The 14,919-nt window shown below is 39.6% G+C and overlaps 1 protein-coding gene across 3 annotated transcripts in view; it reads left to right on the top strand.

Moving 5' to 3' along the window:
* The window catches only part of birc6 (baculoviral IAP repeat containing 6), a 195,409-nt gene that overhangs the window by 56,893 nt on the left and 123,597 nt on the right, over positions 1–14,919 (top strand). For all 3 annotated transcript variants that reach the window (XM_061964628.2, XM_061964627.2, XM_061964626.2), the window contains exons 12-22: positions 258–483; positions 4,838–4,998; positions 5,264–5,395; positions 5,744–5,875; positions 5,950–6,116; positions 8,008–8,141; positions 10,355–10,516; positions 10,583–10,714; positions 10,801–10,898; positions 10,975–11,122; positions 14,008–14,141. In XM_061964628.2, coding sequence (XP_061820612.2) covers positions 258–483; positions 4,838–4,998; positions 5,264–5,395; positions 5,744–5,875; positions 5,950–6,116; positions 8,008–8,141; positions 10,355–10,516; positions 10,583–10,714; positions 10,801–10,898; positions 10,975–11,122; positions 14,008–14,141 — 1,626 coding nt within the window. The remainder of the gene's footprint in view (positions 1–257; positions 484–4,837; positions 4,999–5,263; positions 5,396–5,743; positions 5,876–5,949; positions 6,117–8,007; positions 8,142–10,354; positions 10,517–10,582; positions 10,715–10,800; positions 10,899–10,974; positions 11,123–14,007; positions 14,142–14,919) is intronic.

Here is a 14,919-nt window from a genome sequence, read left to right as displayed (position 1 = left end):
AACGCGTTAGATTACTAGTTACCGCCGAAACTAACGGCGTTACAGTAACCCGTTACCGCCGAAACTAACGGCGTTACAGTAACCCGTTACTTTGTAATAAAAGTAACGCGTTAGTCCCAACACTGATCATGAACCTTTTCATGTCTGTCAGTTTAAACTTACAAAATCAGCAGAGGATCAAATAATTATGAACTAATTCATTGTTAATTTTCTTCATTATTACATCTAATGTTCCATATGTTGTGCTGGTTGTGCAGGAGTAGACCTCCTGGTGGACCAGCCGTTGACCACAGAAAGCTTGACGTCCCTGGTGGAGTTGACACGCTTTGAAACGTTGACGCCCCGCTTCTCAGCCACGGTCCCGCCATGCTGGGTGGAAGTACAGCAGGAGCAGCAGCAGCGACGCCACCCGCAGCACCTTCACCAGCAGCACCATGGAGATGCAGCCCAGCACACTCGCACCTGGAAGCTTCAGAGTGATAGGTAATAATGTTAACAAGCTATTGCCCCTGCATGGTTAATATTTGCACAGTCCAGTTGCCATCGAGTCAGTGCAATATTGGAGGAATGAGAATTTTAAGTACATTGTAGAGCACAACATAAAACGAGACTGGCACATTCAACTTAAAGTACGAGAGTGGAAAAACAAGTTTCCTCTATATTGAAGCTATTATCATATATATCTGACTTATGACACCGAAGGACTTATGAGCTCTGCGAATTAATAAATATGATCAAAATAGTATCAAATATCGGAGATTCCCGAGCCATTTTGAGAGGTAATCAGGAAGCCAATCACGTGATCGCGTGACGTAGAGGTAGGAACCACAGATCTCTTCATCACCAACAACAATGCAAATCATGCAGAGTTTGTGAGAGCCAACAAGGATTACTTTGTAAAAAATTATGACCCAGAACCTTATATTGTTGATCCTGAATATAGGGAGTTTGATATACAAGTTTTAGAAGCTCTGCTAAACAGATCAGCTTTAGTAAAACACTAAGCATCATGTAGCAGTATTGCTAAGTGCTAAACAAGGAATACAAACTACAAACATAATAAAACAATATCTTACTGTACAATGTCTGCTCTTACTTTGATGACCACTGATAGGATGTCCCTACCTTCCCGTTTTAATCATGAAAGGTTAACAAGGAAAAGTCTCCCTCCAGACACCGTCTTTGTTTGTGTGTGTTTGTCTCCATCTCCGGGTATGAATTGAATGTCACAGAAGAACAACTTCTAGATTCAAGGCTAAATCTTCCTAATATCCAGATGATAGGCATGATTTATAATCTAGAACAGTGGTCACCAACCTTTTCAAGCAAGCCCAAGATCCCTGGTCTTAGCCAATAACCAAAGCAAAATCTACCACAACATTTTATTTTATTTTTATTTTAACAAAAAATCTTACATATATATATCAGGGTTGTCCCGATACCAATATTTTGGTACCGGTACCAAAATGTATTTCGATACTTTTCTAAGTAAAGGGGACCACAAAAAATGGCATTATTGGCTTTATTTTAACCAAAAAAATCTTACGGTACATAAAACATGTTTCTTACTGCAATTTTGTCCTTAAATCAAATAGTGAACATACGAGACAACTTTTCTAAGTAAGCAAACAAAGGCTCCTAATTGAGCTGCTGACGTATGCATGAACATATTGTGTCATTTTCCGTTCTATTTTGTCAAAATTCTACAAGCGGTACAAAATGAATTATTAATCTACTTGTTCATTTACTGTTAATATCTGCTTACCTTCTCTTATAACATGTTCTATCTACACTTCTGTTAAAATGTAATAATCACTTATTCTTCTGTTGTTTGGATGCTTTACATTAGTTTTGGATGCTACCAGAAAGTTGGGTATCGATCTGATACCGAGTAGTTAAAGGATGGTCATAATTTAAGTCCTCATGTGTCCAGGGACGTATTTCCTGAGTTTATAAACATAATATAAATTTTATTTAAACGAAAAAAGATTTTGTGATGCTAAAAAAATATCGATGTAATCATAGTAGTATCGACTAGATACGCTCCTATACTTGGTATCATTACCGTGAATGTCAGGTGTAGATCCACCCATGGCGTTTGTTTACATGTCTGTAGGTGTGTAATGGGTTGTGGGTTGTACTTATATAGCGCTTTTCTACCTTCAAGGTACTCAAAGCGCTTTGACACTACTTCCACATTTACCCATTCACACACACATTCACACACTGATGGAGGGAGCTGCCATGCAAGGCGCTACCAGCACCCATCAGGAGCAAGGGTGAAGTGTCTTGCTCAGGACACAACGGACATGACGAGGTTGGTACTAGGTGGGGATTGAACCAGGGACCCTCGGGTCGCGCACGGCCACTCTTCCACTGCGCCACGCAGTGGCGCAGTGTAGTGAAGAATGTTTAGCTATTCCTCGTCCTGCAGGGATGATACTTGTAAGAAACGTACTTTATTTGATGCCAAGGACGCCAGGATTAGTGATTTAGAAGTAGCTACAACACTGCAGACTGCGGCTGGACGTTAGCTGCTAGCTAGCTAGCCATGTCTTAAAGCACCTCTTCCTGCGGGCGTTTCGGTGTTATAGCTTCAACTTTATCGTTAGTATTTAAGCCAATATGCGCCCATTCTCCCTTTTTTGTCTACACACAATGTCTGCTTGTAAGTACTCTGTGATTGTGCGTTGCCGAACATGCTCCTTTGCTCGTAAAACCAGCAATGTCACGACGTGACGACGACCCGCCGTCATGCTAGGGCTGGGCGATATGGCCTTTTATTAATATCTCGATATTTTTAGGCCATGTCACGATACACGATATATATCTCGATATTTTGCCTTAGCCTTGAATTAACAGTTGATGCATATAATCACAGCAGTATGATGATTCTATGTGTCTACATTAAAACATTATTGTTCATACTGCATTAATATATGCTCATTTTAAACTTTCTTGCAGAGAGGGAAATCACAACTAAGTCAATTTACCAAAACTGTATTTATTAAACAGTTATTAAGCAGTGGCACAAACATTCATGTCATTTCAAAACAAAAAGTGCAAGATTGTCAGAGACATTTTAAAACAAGCTATTAGTGCACTTTTGTGCATGATGTCACTAAAGTACCGATACTTTTTAGAGGCGGTATAGTACCGAATATGATTCATTAGTATTGTGGTACTATACTACTACCGGTATACCGTACAACCATAATATATATAAATGATTTTAGGACAAAGCTTTGTGTCATTGTTATTGGCTGATGTCAACATATTTGGCTTTTTATCATTGTGCTTCTTGCTGTTTTCCCAATTTTTGCTGGTGTTTTTTTTGTTTTTGTTTTTTGTAATGTGCCTAAGGCCAATGACAATTGAGCCACAGATGGCCCCCGCACTTTGGGCACCCCTTCTGTAGAAGCTAACTATTAATGGCCACTATGTTCTTAGTACCGTAGTATATTTTTTCTGGTCACATATGGGACGTGAGTCACATGGTTTTTACGTCATTGCCGGAATTAGTAAGATCGGCTGTTCACCTGGCGGGTTTTTCCTGCGTGATAAAAGAGGGGATAAAGAAGCAAGTCCTTCTTTAACTGCCACCTTGTTTTATCATATATTACTGCCTTTGCACATGTCAATATTTACTTTTGTATTCATAATAAATCAACACAAAATCCGAACTTGGGCGCAATGTTCACGGAGTCTCGTCTGCTTCCCGTTGCAGATGAGCGATGATGGTCATGGACTCGTGGTTGAGGGAAGAGTTGTTTGGTGTTGGATGCTAGACAATGTCTAATTTGTTGCAACAGTCAGACATTCAGTCATTGTTGCATAAATGTGCGCGCAGGGCTGTAACCAAGATTTGACAAATAACGAGGTAAAAAAATGGTGGTCCAAGAGAAGCTTTGAAAGGCTGAAATTGTGGGTATCACAGCCCCATTTAAATATCACCTTCAGCAAAACAATGAACAATGAACTTTTTGTAATTACTATGCTGAAGTTAGGGTGTGAGGCCTATTATAACATCATTAAAACATAAGTTGAAAAACTTTAATTTACCTCAACTGCAACCTGGGTTTGATCTTGCGACTTTTTTCTTTCTAATTCATGTCCTAGTCACGCGCGATACGAGGGACACCAGAAGTCTCAAGGAGAAATTTCTCTTAATATTCTAAATCAGTGACAGAGCATGATGTGTCCAGGAATACGTTTGGGTAAAATTTGAGTGGAAGTGCATTGTCATTCTATAATGTACATTCAACATGCGCTTCTTCACCCAAAACGCCTCCATGTTTCAATGTTAAAGGTTTGAAAAAATAATTTTGAAACGTTCAGCAGGGTGGATCGAAAAGCATAACAGGCCGTGTTTTGCACAGGTATGCTATCACCTATACACGACTGCCATTTAACGTCTTGAAATTGCAACTGCATGCACTTGCAAATGAAACTCAGAAATGTAATAAATAAACAAGATATGAAAACTGGACAACAAAGCTATCATAATCCGCTAATTGCAAAATGTTCCAAAAAATATTAGATTTTACATTTTTCACCACAAACAAAAGTACCAAAAATTGGCACTGTTGAGAACTAGTATAGATTCCTAGGTACCGGTAATTTCAGCCAATCGATACTAAACCTGTGTACAGTATCAAGCCATCTGTTTTTCATGGTAAATGTAATGTTTAATTTACGTAACTAAATGTTTTTGAATAATGATAGTGTTATCATTTTCTCTCTCTTCATTTGTGGCTATTTTTACTAATTGCCCCTTGAAAAGATGGTTTGAACGTGTCAGCATGACTTATTGTGTGTGTGTGTGTTCTCTGTGCAGTTCCAGCTGGGATGAGCATGTCTTTGAACTGGTGCTGCCCAAGGCCTGCATGGTGGGCCATGTGGACTTCAAGTTTGTCCTAAATGCCAACATTGTCAACATTCCTCAGATCCAGATCACTTTATTGAAGAATAAAGCCCCTGGCCTGGGCAAAGTTCATGGTAAAGACGTTAATTTCACATGTGTTTTTATTATCATAAGCTCTATCTCTGTCTCTCTATATGTTAAGAGTTGAATGCACAGTACCTCACTGCAATGGAAAATAAGTGCTCTTTCTAACATTAAGCTAGTGTTTACCAAAACATTAGTTTGTTCCTCCTTCAAAGATGAATCATAGCTCACTAAAACAAAATAAAACACTTCACAATGCTCTTTTTGGCCTTGTTTACACCCATCAGACTTCAACAAATGACATTTGTTTGACAGAAACAGCAGTAGACAGACAGATCACATTCCCCCTGTCCAATGTACTCCATGCCAACGGGGAGAAGAATGGTCGGCCTTCCATGCAGGACTTTGCCGAGGACATCCAATTTATGGATACTGAGGAAGCTTCAGGTCTGCAATAAATTAATGTTGTCACCTGAGCGACAATGCGATTGTTTAACTTCTGTATGAAGCTTATGTCCATCATTCTGTAGTGAGTGGTCAAAGCATTTATTTGTACTTAACAATTATAATATCTTGTTTGATTAGAGGTAACTGCAACAATGTTCAAATACATTGTAATTTCATTTCTCAACATCTATAGAGCGTGTAGACTGATTAATCTCTACCTGTGTCCTATGTCTCTCAGGATAAGTGCACTGCTGTACTGGTGTTATGTTATTAGAACTACTTTGCAAGCATATCTGAAATTAGAAGTGAACTTTGGGCCTTGTACATTTTCCAATGCGTTTTTTGTAGGCTCCATGTTGTGTCTATTTTTGGAAGAGCACAAGGAGGACATCCTGTGTGGACCAGTGTGGCTTGCCAGTGGGCTGGACCTCTCTGGTCATAGAGGCATGCTAAGCCTCACCAGCCCAAAGTTGGTCAAAGGTAGTAAAAGGCATTTTTAGCCATTAAGGAGGTGGGTCTGCGTTCCTTAGTCTTGTTTCTGCCTCTGTCTGTAGGTATGTCGGGTGGAAAGTACCGCTCCTTCCTGGTTCACATCAAGGCAGTGAGTGACAAGAACATGGAAGACAACCCCAGACCCATGGTGAGAATGCCCAGTGCCAAGCCGCAGTGCTCCAAATCTCATTCACTGTCCACTCTGCTGCAAAGGGCTCAGGCCTCCAAGGTACTGATTTGTTCATCCACATTTATATTTTTATATAGAAGCCTCCACAGTGTATATGGGTGTTAAGTAAGTGTTTTTGGTTTTATTATTTATCAATACATAGTGCAATCATTAGTGCGCATTATGTATTATTTAATACTACTTGTTTGTTTTGTGTTACTTTTGTAACTGTACATACAATTCTGCATTGTAACCATATAATTTCCCCTTTTGGCCTTTTTCCACCAAAAGTTATGGAATGTTAAGTACCTGGAACTGAAGGTTCCTGTAGAAGTGTATGGTTTGTGTTTCCACCGCATTTCACAGTTCAGGGTAGTTTATACAAATCAGGCTGATGACAGTATGGATGAGTGGTACAGTATATTTCTACACTTATACCATGTAAATAAACAGACAATAGTAGGTCATATTTATCTGACTAAAGTATATTTAAATGAAATACAAAGCAATAATATACAGAACGATATCAAAGTAGAAGATATAAGATTTAAAACAAAATGTACCTGATTTTACCTAAAAACTCAGGTCTACAATGACCAAAAGTCAGAAAGTCGTTCCCTCAGTAAATGATGAATTCATGATGTTCAGGCGAGTCTTTATGGTCCATTTCAGCTGTAAATAACATATAAAGATGAAATGTCAGTGTTTATCTCACGCCGAAAACATACCTATTCAGTATTAGCGTCAGCCTGTTAGCATTAGCATTCGCTTCACCCGGGTTGATGCTAATAACTACACAAATGTCGTTTCACTGAATACTTTTACAGCATGTAACAACGTAAATAGTAAATATTGGATTTAATTTGCCTTCACTCCACTCATCTTTCATTTCACATTTCTCTTCAACCTACGAGGTCGCAGTCCCAGTGACCAGCTTGCCTCAACGCTTTAAAGTCTGGCTGAATGCTTTTTATTCTTCTGTAAATACAACAAACATAAAATGGCACAGTTGAGTTCAAATCAGTATGAGAGTCCGTTCACTTCTCGTAGCTTTATTGAATTGAAGTTTGTGAAAATTAATAAACTATTAAACTGCATACTTGTTTAAAAAATACAGCTGTGTAAAACAATGTATCAGAGTTGTTCAGCACATAGATGCTGCACTAAAGTTCCTGCAAGTCAAAAGTTCCTTCTTTCCCTCCGTTGTCAAGTATGATGTAATAGAAACACGAGAAATAAGAAATGAACAAGTCTTCCTCACATAGTGTAATGGTGGCTGAAACCTCGATTACGAATCTCGTCTATGAAGGTTCTCATTCATCCAGGTCAGGACTGTCGTTGGCTTTTAGAGTTAGGATTGGTCGTTTGCATCAAAACAGTTGTTTTTCTCACTACGATAGGGCGAAACCATCCTTGCCCAGGCACACCTTCCTGTTTTTTTTTGGTTATAAATATTTGGGGTTTTGGCACCAGCCGCTGGACGAGATCTGACCAATCTTAGTCTATGAGCACAAACTGATGAAGCCTACTCGGATGAGCAACCAAACGTCTTCCAAAACAAACCGAGCAATCCATTTGCGATCGATTAAATGACCTGAATTGACTCAAATTCAAAGTTTTAGAAACGCCCCAACTGTGTTCAAACAATCAGCGTTCGACAGCACACCCCGCCCCTCTAAGGTTCCTGGGGTACATCGAAAGTCCCATTTCATCACTAGGAACTAAAAAATAGTTCCACTGCAACTATAAATCCACTCGGGTAGATTTTGGTTGAACAACAGGGTGGTACTTTATTTAATGGAAAGTTCCTGCAGTGGAACAAGACCTATTGTGGGATAAGTAAAGTCTATCCTGTCCTATATTTATTGTGTACAATATGTATGGATGACAGTTTTTGAAGATGAATGGCGATAACCATTGATTATGTCCACTTTTTGTTGTTTTTGCTTAGGAAAAGGCATCTGTCATTAAAGCAGAAACCCAAGCATCATCCAAAAAAGTTGAAAATCTACATGGCTGCGATCTGCTGCAGGAAGTGTCCGTCACAATCAGGAAGTTCAAGAAGACGTCTGTTCCTAAAGAGAGGTAAAATGGATTTGAGTATGGAATGACAGTTTTTGTGGAGATTTACCACCTACACCACAGTCTGTTTCAAAGTCAGCACTCAACCGGCCTGCATGACAGGCTTCTGTAAATTAGGAAGCTGCACTATCACCCAGCATTACCCACATTTTCTCATACACATGTCAGTTTTGTCACTGCTGAAACTGTCATGGATGGTCACTGCTGAAACTGTCATGGATGTATTCAAGTGTATTATGGGCTGTGTTCAGTACACAACACAGTATAACAAAAATAAGAACACATATAATGATGTGTTATGTTTAATTCAAATATTTGCTTTTACCTCTCTAAGGATATTTTTGAAACTAATTTACCTTGGGGCGATGCAGTGCAGATCAGATCAAACTGTCCAAACAATGGCTATAAACAGACATTGAACTTTTGGATTGTGGTGAGAAACCTGTTAGACTGCAATTCAAAGCAACTGGCAAATAAAAGAACACATTAGGTTAGTCACTGAGCAACAGGTGACACTTGAACAGCTGGGACATTGACTCACTCAGCACACCTGAGCCTGCTACAGACTCTTTTCATCATGTGAACACGTTGTCCCCTCAAAGTGCACTTGACTATTAGCTGGTGTACTGGAGGCCAGTAGATTGTTCACATTATCAATCGTATCAACTGATTCAGAACTGTCGGTTAGCAGCAGCTACACAGTAATGCCTGGTAAAGACAAATCTTCTTACTCGTTCACACACATTTTTTTTTCTCACACAGACACACTTCCTCATTCTTTGTCAACTATCTTTTAGGCACTGCGGGTATGTTTACAAACATGGGAGCTTGGAAAATCAGTAACACATGACCATACACATTACCACCAGCAGGTCAACACAATAGTTATTTAACAGTTTTGTTTAGTATCAGTTTTTTCTTGTCCCATGTCTCGAACAGCCGAGTAGCGTTGCAAATTCGCTTGTTGTCTGCCGTGACCTGTTAGGGGGTGGCACAGTTCAACTTCACAAACATATTTTCCACTGGTGTATGAGTTAAACATCCATTAAATGTAAAGCGCTTATTCTGAATGATTAGTTCCAGTGTCAACAAAGATGACAATGTTGTGATTGTCACCTCTTTTCACAAGAATGTAAACATCCAGTCTACGTCAGCTGCGGTTGCTCTTTCTGGAGACACTGCCCTTTATGCTTTTGGAAGATAATTGCATTTCACAAGTCAGCGCCCAAATTATGCAAACTTTACGATGATGTCATTTTCTTTGTTGCGGTCTTGTTCCCCTCGTAGAGTGGCATTTCCCCTGCTGGGCTGGATGCTTCTGTTTCAGATGCTGGAATAAGTTTGTTGTGCCGCTTCCTTTTTTAAACAAACTTTGCGGCATGCTAGTCACTTGTTTCATGCCTTTTGCCGCAAATCTTAACCACCAACAACTCTATTATTTTCTTGAGAACAATCTTCTTGCTCCGTTAAGGTATTAAGGGGGAGGGCGGAAGCTACGGAAGCTCCTGGGGAAAAAAATCTGTGGAGCTAAAGGACAAAACATAGATTTTTTGTTTTTTAAATCGACTGCAACAAAAAACATGAATTTAGCGATAAAATCGGTTGATTGCCTTGGCCTGGATCAAACCTTTTACAAAATTCCACACTCCAAAAAAAAAGTATGATTCCTGCTGATACTGGATCAATATTGTTATCGGCCAATAGTCAAGGCTCCAACATTGGTATTGCATCGCAAGTAGAAATGTTCTATTGTAACACTCCTACTGCTTATCTGTTGTAATTCCAGTAAGGACCTACAATCATGTATTAACTTGTGTTCACCTCGCTCAAAGTTTTGAACATTTTAAGAAAGTTAATTGTTGAAGCTAGTGCTAACGTAGCCCATCTTGCACTGATGTCATACATGTATGCTGTACTATATTATTTTGCTGTACATTTTATGTAAATTATTACCGATTTAGGGTGAATGAGAATGAAAGGCTATTTTTGTCAAGGAAAAAAGCACAAGTAGGCGGTTTTCTCACAAAAAAAAAAAAAAAGACAATGCTTTTCTAGAATGTAGAATTGCAAATCCAGTGATTCTGTTATACAGTTCAATCCCAATTGTAAAGTTAAACAATGCCTTTAAAGGGGTTTAACTTGTGTGAATACCTCTTGCTTTGTCTTTGATCTCGACTTTTTTCCAACTTGAAACCTGGCTTACATTTGTGTTTAAGGGTGCAGCGTTGTGCAATGCTGCAATTCCCAGACTTCCACGAGAAGCTGCTCGATGCGCTGTGTCAACGGATAGAGGGTGGCCTCTCCTCAGAACACGCTCAAGGCCTCATCCTGGACATTCTGTGCTGGCTGGCAGGTGTTTTTTCTAATGGCCCCTGCAGGTATGACCAAGCTTTTACCGCGATTATTGTGGTGGCGTTTACATGTGATGTTGTCTTCTGTTTCAGCTTACATGAAGGAAAGGAAGGGCTGCTGCTCAAAACCAGGGTGAGGCTGATGGAGATTGTTGCAGTGTGTTTCTTTGAGGCTGGGAGGAGCATAGCACACAAGTGTTCCCGCTTTCTTGCACTTTGCATCAGGTAAGAAACATGGTTGATGTTCATCTTTGCTGATTACTTACAGTATGTATTGGTGGGAAAATAATACTTTCATCTTCTTGCTGAAGCAATGGAAAAGGAGATCTGAGTCAACACGGTTTTGGCACAAGCCTTCTGAAGGCCCTGCTGGAAAATATGTGTGACTTGCCTGCTGCAGCAACGGGGGGTACGTTTCTGAGCAACAGCACATCGCACCACCTCCTCGTCTTAATTGTCATTCTCCTTTTAATGTCTTCTTCCAGGCTCGGTTTACTGGTACTTTGTGTTGCTGAACTATGTTAAGGAAGAGGACCTGGCAGCTTGCAGCACCGCCTGCGCTTCCTTACTCACGGCAGTCTCCAGACAGTTACAAGATCGACTTACACCAATGGAGGCACTGCTGCAGACCAGGTGCGTTTTAGTTCTACCTACGGATGCTAACTTGTTCTGTTAAATTCATGACTATTGGAGGTGTTGGAGTACAGGAATAATTGAAATATGGCATAGGTAAGTTATTCACCAGCTGCTATCAAAACTAATGAAAGCCTCCTGCCTGTGCACCGTGGGACATTTACATCAAATCAATGCCAGTATTTTTTTATTATAAACTTAATTTCTGTCTTTTTTCAACTCTAAATCTGATAATGCACATATTAAACCACTGTTTCTTAAAGGGGAACTGCACTTTTTTTTTTTCTTTTTTTTTCTTTCTTTTTTTTACAATTTTGCCTATTGTTCTTAATCCTTGCAAGAGACAAGAATACATATGTTTTGTCTATTTTATTTAATTCTAATTTGTAATAGTTGTCTTGGTAAAAGTATATCAAACAAACCTTTAACAAAGTGATCACTGCAAACTCATGCATTCTTCGACTCTGCTTCCTTGTACTCAATTGTGAGCTACATGCTTTTGTCGTCATTTTTTCGTAAAATCTTGCACTTTTTCGCCCTTTTGGATTACCTCTCGAGGATCTCTGATGAAACGTTGATCCTTTCCGCGATTTGAACGATCCATACAGCCGATAACAACACAAGCATAGGGCATTTTTTCTTCGATAAAGGCTAAAAGGCGCCTGGCACCCGTTGAAAACAGAGCTAGCTTGAACACCTGGACGTGACGTCAGTAAAATCCAAGCAATTGGCTGGCCACATTAACTGACACAAGAAACCATATAATCACCTTAGTTTAGACAAAAACAGTTTTAACTTATTTTTTCAAGAGACTAAATACAAAACGTAAACACAGTGCAGCAATTATTCAATCAAGAGGACAACTGAAAAGCTTTCAACCTGAAGTCTTGCACATGCTAAGAAAGAATGCCTTAAGTGCCCAACAATGCGTCTCCCTGTGGCAAAAATTTAATTTATAGTGCTCTACTGCATCACTGCATCACTGCATCGTGGATGGGCAGCTGCAGGGTGTGTTCCATACACTCCAAATGTGGTAAGCCAGCGTCTGTCATACCTTTCACCGGGTTACGGGCATGATCTCTCAGAATCACGTGCACCTTGCCTTTTGGAATATGCAATGTTTGGAACATTTTTGTAAATGCTACTGCTAAAGCTATGGCAGCAAACTCCACCGCATATAAAACAGCTTTGTGAAGTTGTAAATTTGAAGCACTCCAGCGATCTGTAACACTTTACAACGACATGAGCTCCATATATCACTCGTGAAACTTAGAGGATGAGACGCCTTTTTTAAGGAGACCTTTAATGTGAGAGTACACTGATGGTAGAGCTCTGGCAGGTCTACGTATGTAAAATATTTACATCCAGGTAGCACATATCGGGGCTTTTAGTGAGAGAGCTGTGTGCGAAACCCGGTGTCTTCCACTACTGAGAAAAGCTGGTCATCTGACCCGATGAATTCCATAATTTTCTGGGAAATTTACTTGGCCTTCTGGCTATCGTTCTCATACGAGCGTTGGCTGAGTTAGCGTTTGTTTAGCATTAGCTGCTCCCGCCGCCGCCTTGTCATTCTCTACCGTGAGCCTCGAGAACTCCCCATACACAAACAAATGTCAGGTTTTCAAATGCCCTATCATATTGGTTGTTTGTTTTTCATGAGCTCCCCACCACAAGATACTTGTTCGTGGCATGTGTTGCAGGATGCAAACTTAACATCTCTCTCACAGATGACAAAAAACTTCTAGACCACAGACATTTTTGTTTTGAATTACTACCTCCGATATGTAAAAAAAACAAAACATTTATTGCCTGATTTAAATTTAGGGATGTTCCGCATAAATAAAAATTTAAGGATGCGGGGGCAACTTTGATACAGTTTGTATTGTACATTAAAGATACTAATACCAATACAATATAGGTCAATCTATTTATGCTGACCTATCTGAACTTAACATCCATACCTTAACCTAGTGTTATTGGTAGCAAATAATATTCTATGTAATTTTGCCCTAAATAAATCATTTACAAGCATAAAAATGGCTACATAAACTAAGAAATACCAATACTACAGTAGTAGTAGCCACTAGACGAGACCAAAACTATGAGACCGCGCTGTTCAGTATTGTGGCCACTGATTGGCTTAGCCTCAGGCAGCATTACTAACATTTGCATGCTAACTTGTTAGGCCAATTTTTGCACGCAACACATCAGAGTCATATATCTGGGTACCTGACACATGCTAACCCTTAATATGCTAACGTGAATGTTCTAGCATACTAACATTAGTGTGCTAACTTTTTTTTTTGACAATTTTACGGCAAACATATCAGAGTCTTATAACTTGGTACTTTACACATGCTGACTGTTAGCATGCTAAGTGTTAGCATGCCAACGTTAGCATTTAAGTTCAGATTTCCGTGGCTTGTATATTTCAGCATTCACAAGCAATGTCTCCCAAATTTGCATATTTTCGTTTGTTTTTGTAATGTACTAATCAAGAACCGTGTTAATTTGTCTTTAGAATGTGTCACGAGCCAATAAAAAAACAAGCTGTGGCCCACGGGCTGCACTTATGCTAAAGTTTAATTTTAAGAAGTGGGCCTAGGCAACAAATGCTATTTTTAATGTGTTCAAGTTACAATTTATATTTTGTTACTTTGATTAATAAAAACAAATTGTGCACCTATACATTTTATTTTGTGAGGACACAAATAACCTTGATTCGGTGGAATGTTCCCCACATAGATATTAAAGTGTTCCTGACCAGAGATGACTTGATTTATAGACTATAGGGTAGATTGGTGACAGTTTAGTTATCATGAAAACACCTCACTCTTGAGTTGAAGTTTTGCTTCCTTATTTACTCCCTTTTGCTTCCCTTACAGGTATGGACTGTACAGCTCCCCTTTTGATCCGGTGCTCTTTGACCTTGAGGTGAGCGGTTCCTCTTGTAAGAACGCCTTCAACAGCAGCATTGGGGTCCAGTCGGATGAGATTGACCTGTCTGACATTCTCTCAGGTAAAGCCAGTCATATGCAGTAAGGGAAGTGAAAACTAACAATTGAACTCCTCTTTGTACTTCCACTTGCTGAAGGTGTGTGGAGCACCTGTTTTAAAGAGTTTGTGTCAAACTAAGAATAATGAAATGTTTTTGCTGTCTCTGGAGTAAGAATGCTATTGGTAATAATGCGCTTGCAGCTGTATGCTTTACTATGTGACTTGACCTATGCCCAAGCTCAAAGAAAAAGACATACATACCCTTCATGACATCACGTGTGGGTGGATTTTGCGCGTTGCTGTGGTAGAATCCAGGCAAATACTGTCATGCTTTTATTATGAAGCATACTTTGTTTGCACTGAACAATAAGTTTGTGTGTGCAAGTATTAATGTTGTGTAATTAGCCAGTATGTATGTTGCTGCTTAGTGATAATGATGAAGTTAACATTACTACAAAATAAGGCTGCATGATTAATCCAAATCGAATCGACATCAAGATTTTAATTGGTGTGGTAAATAACCGCAAGAGGCGAAGTTTTTTTTTTCTCCACAGTTGACCGGCATTTGAGTAACAGACATGTTCGCTAATCAAAATTGTTGAACGTCGCGCTTGTTTGTCTTTTGTATTAAGCAGGAAGAAAGACGCCTTGCTTTATGCATTGCTCTCAGCACCTGACGGCGTTTATTTAACTGTAGAGTTACCTAAACAGAGTGGCCTCTCTTTTCAGTCATTTTGTCTCGGTGGAGACTACAACTGGGCGCCGTAGCCAACACTCGCCAGAAGTGCCGCAAAGTAACA

This window comes from Nerophis lumbriciformis, linkage group LG02 (genome assembly GCF_033978685.3).
Source record: "Nerophis lumbriciformis linkage group LG02, RoL_Nlum_v2.1, whole genome shotgun sequence".
In the NCBI taxonomy this organism is placed as follows: domain Eukaryota; kingdom Metazoa; phylum Chordata; class Actinopteri; order Syngnathiformes; family Syngnathidae; genus Nerophis; species Nerophis lumbriciformis.
This window is presented reverse-complemented; position numbering and strand designations above follow the sequence as displayed.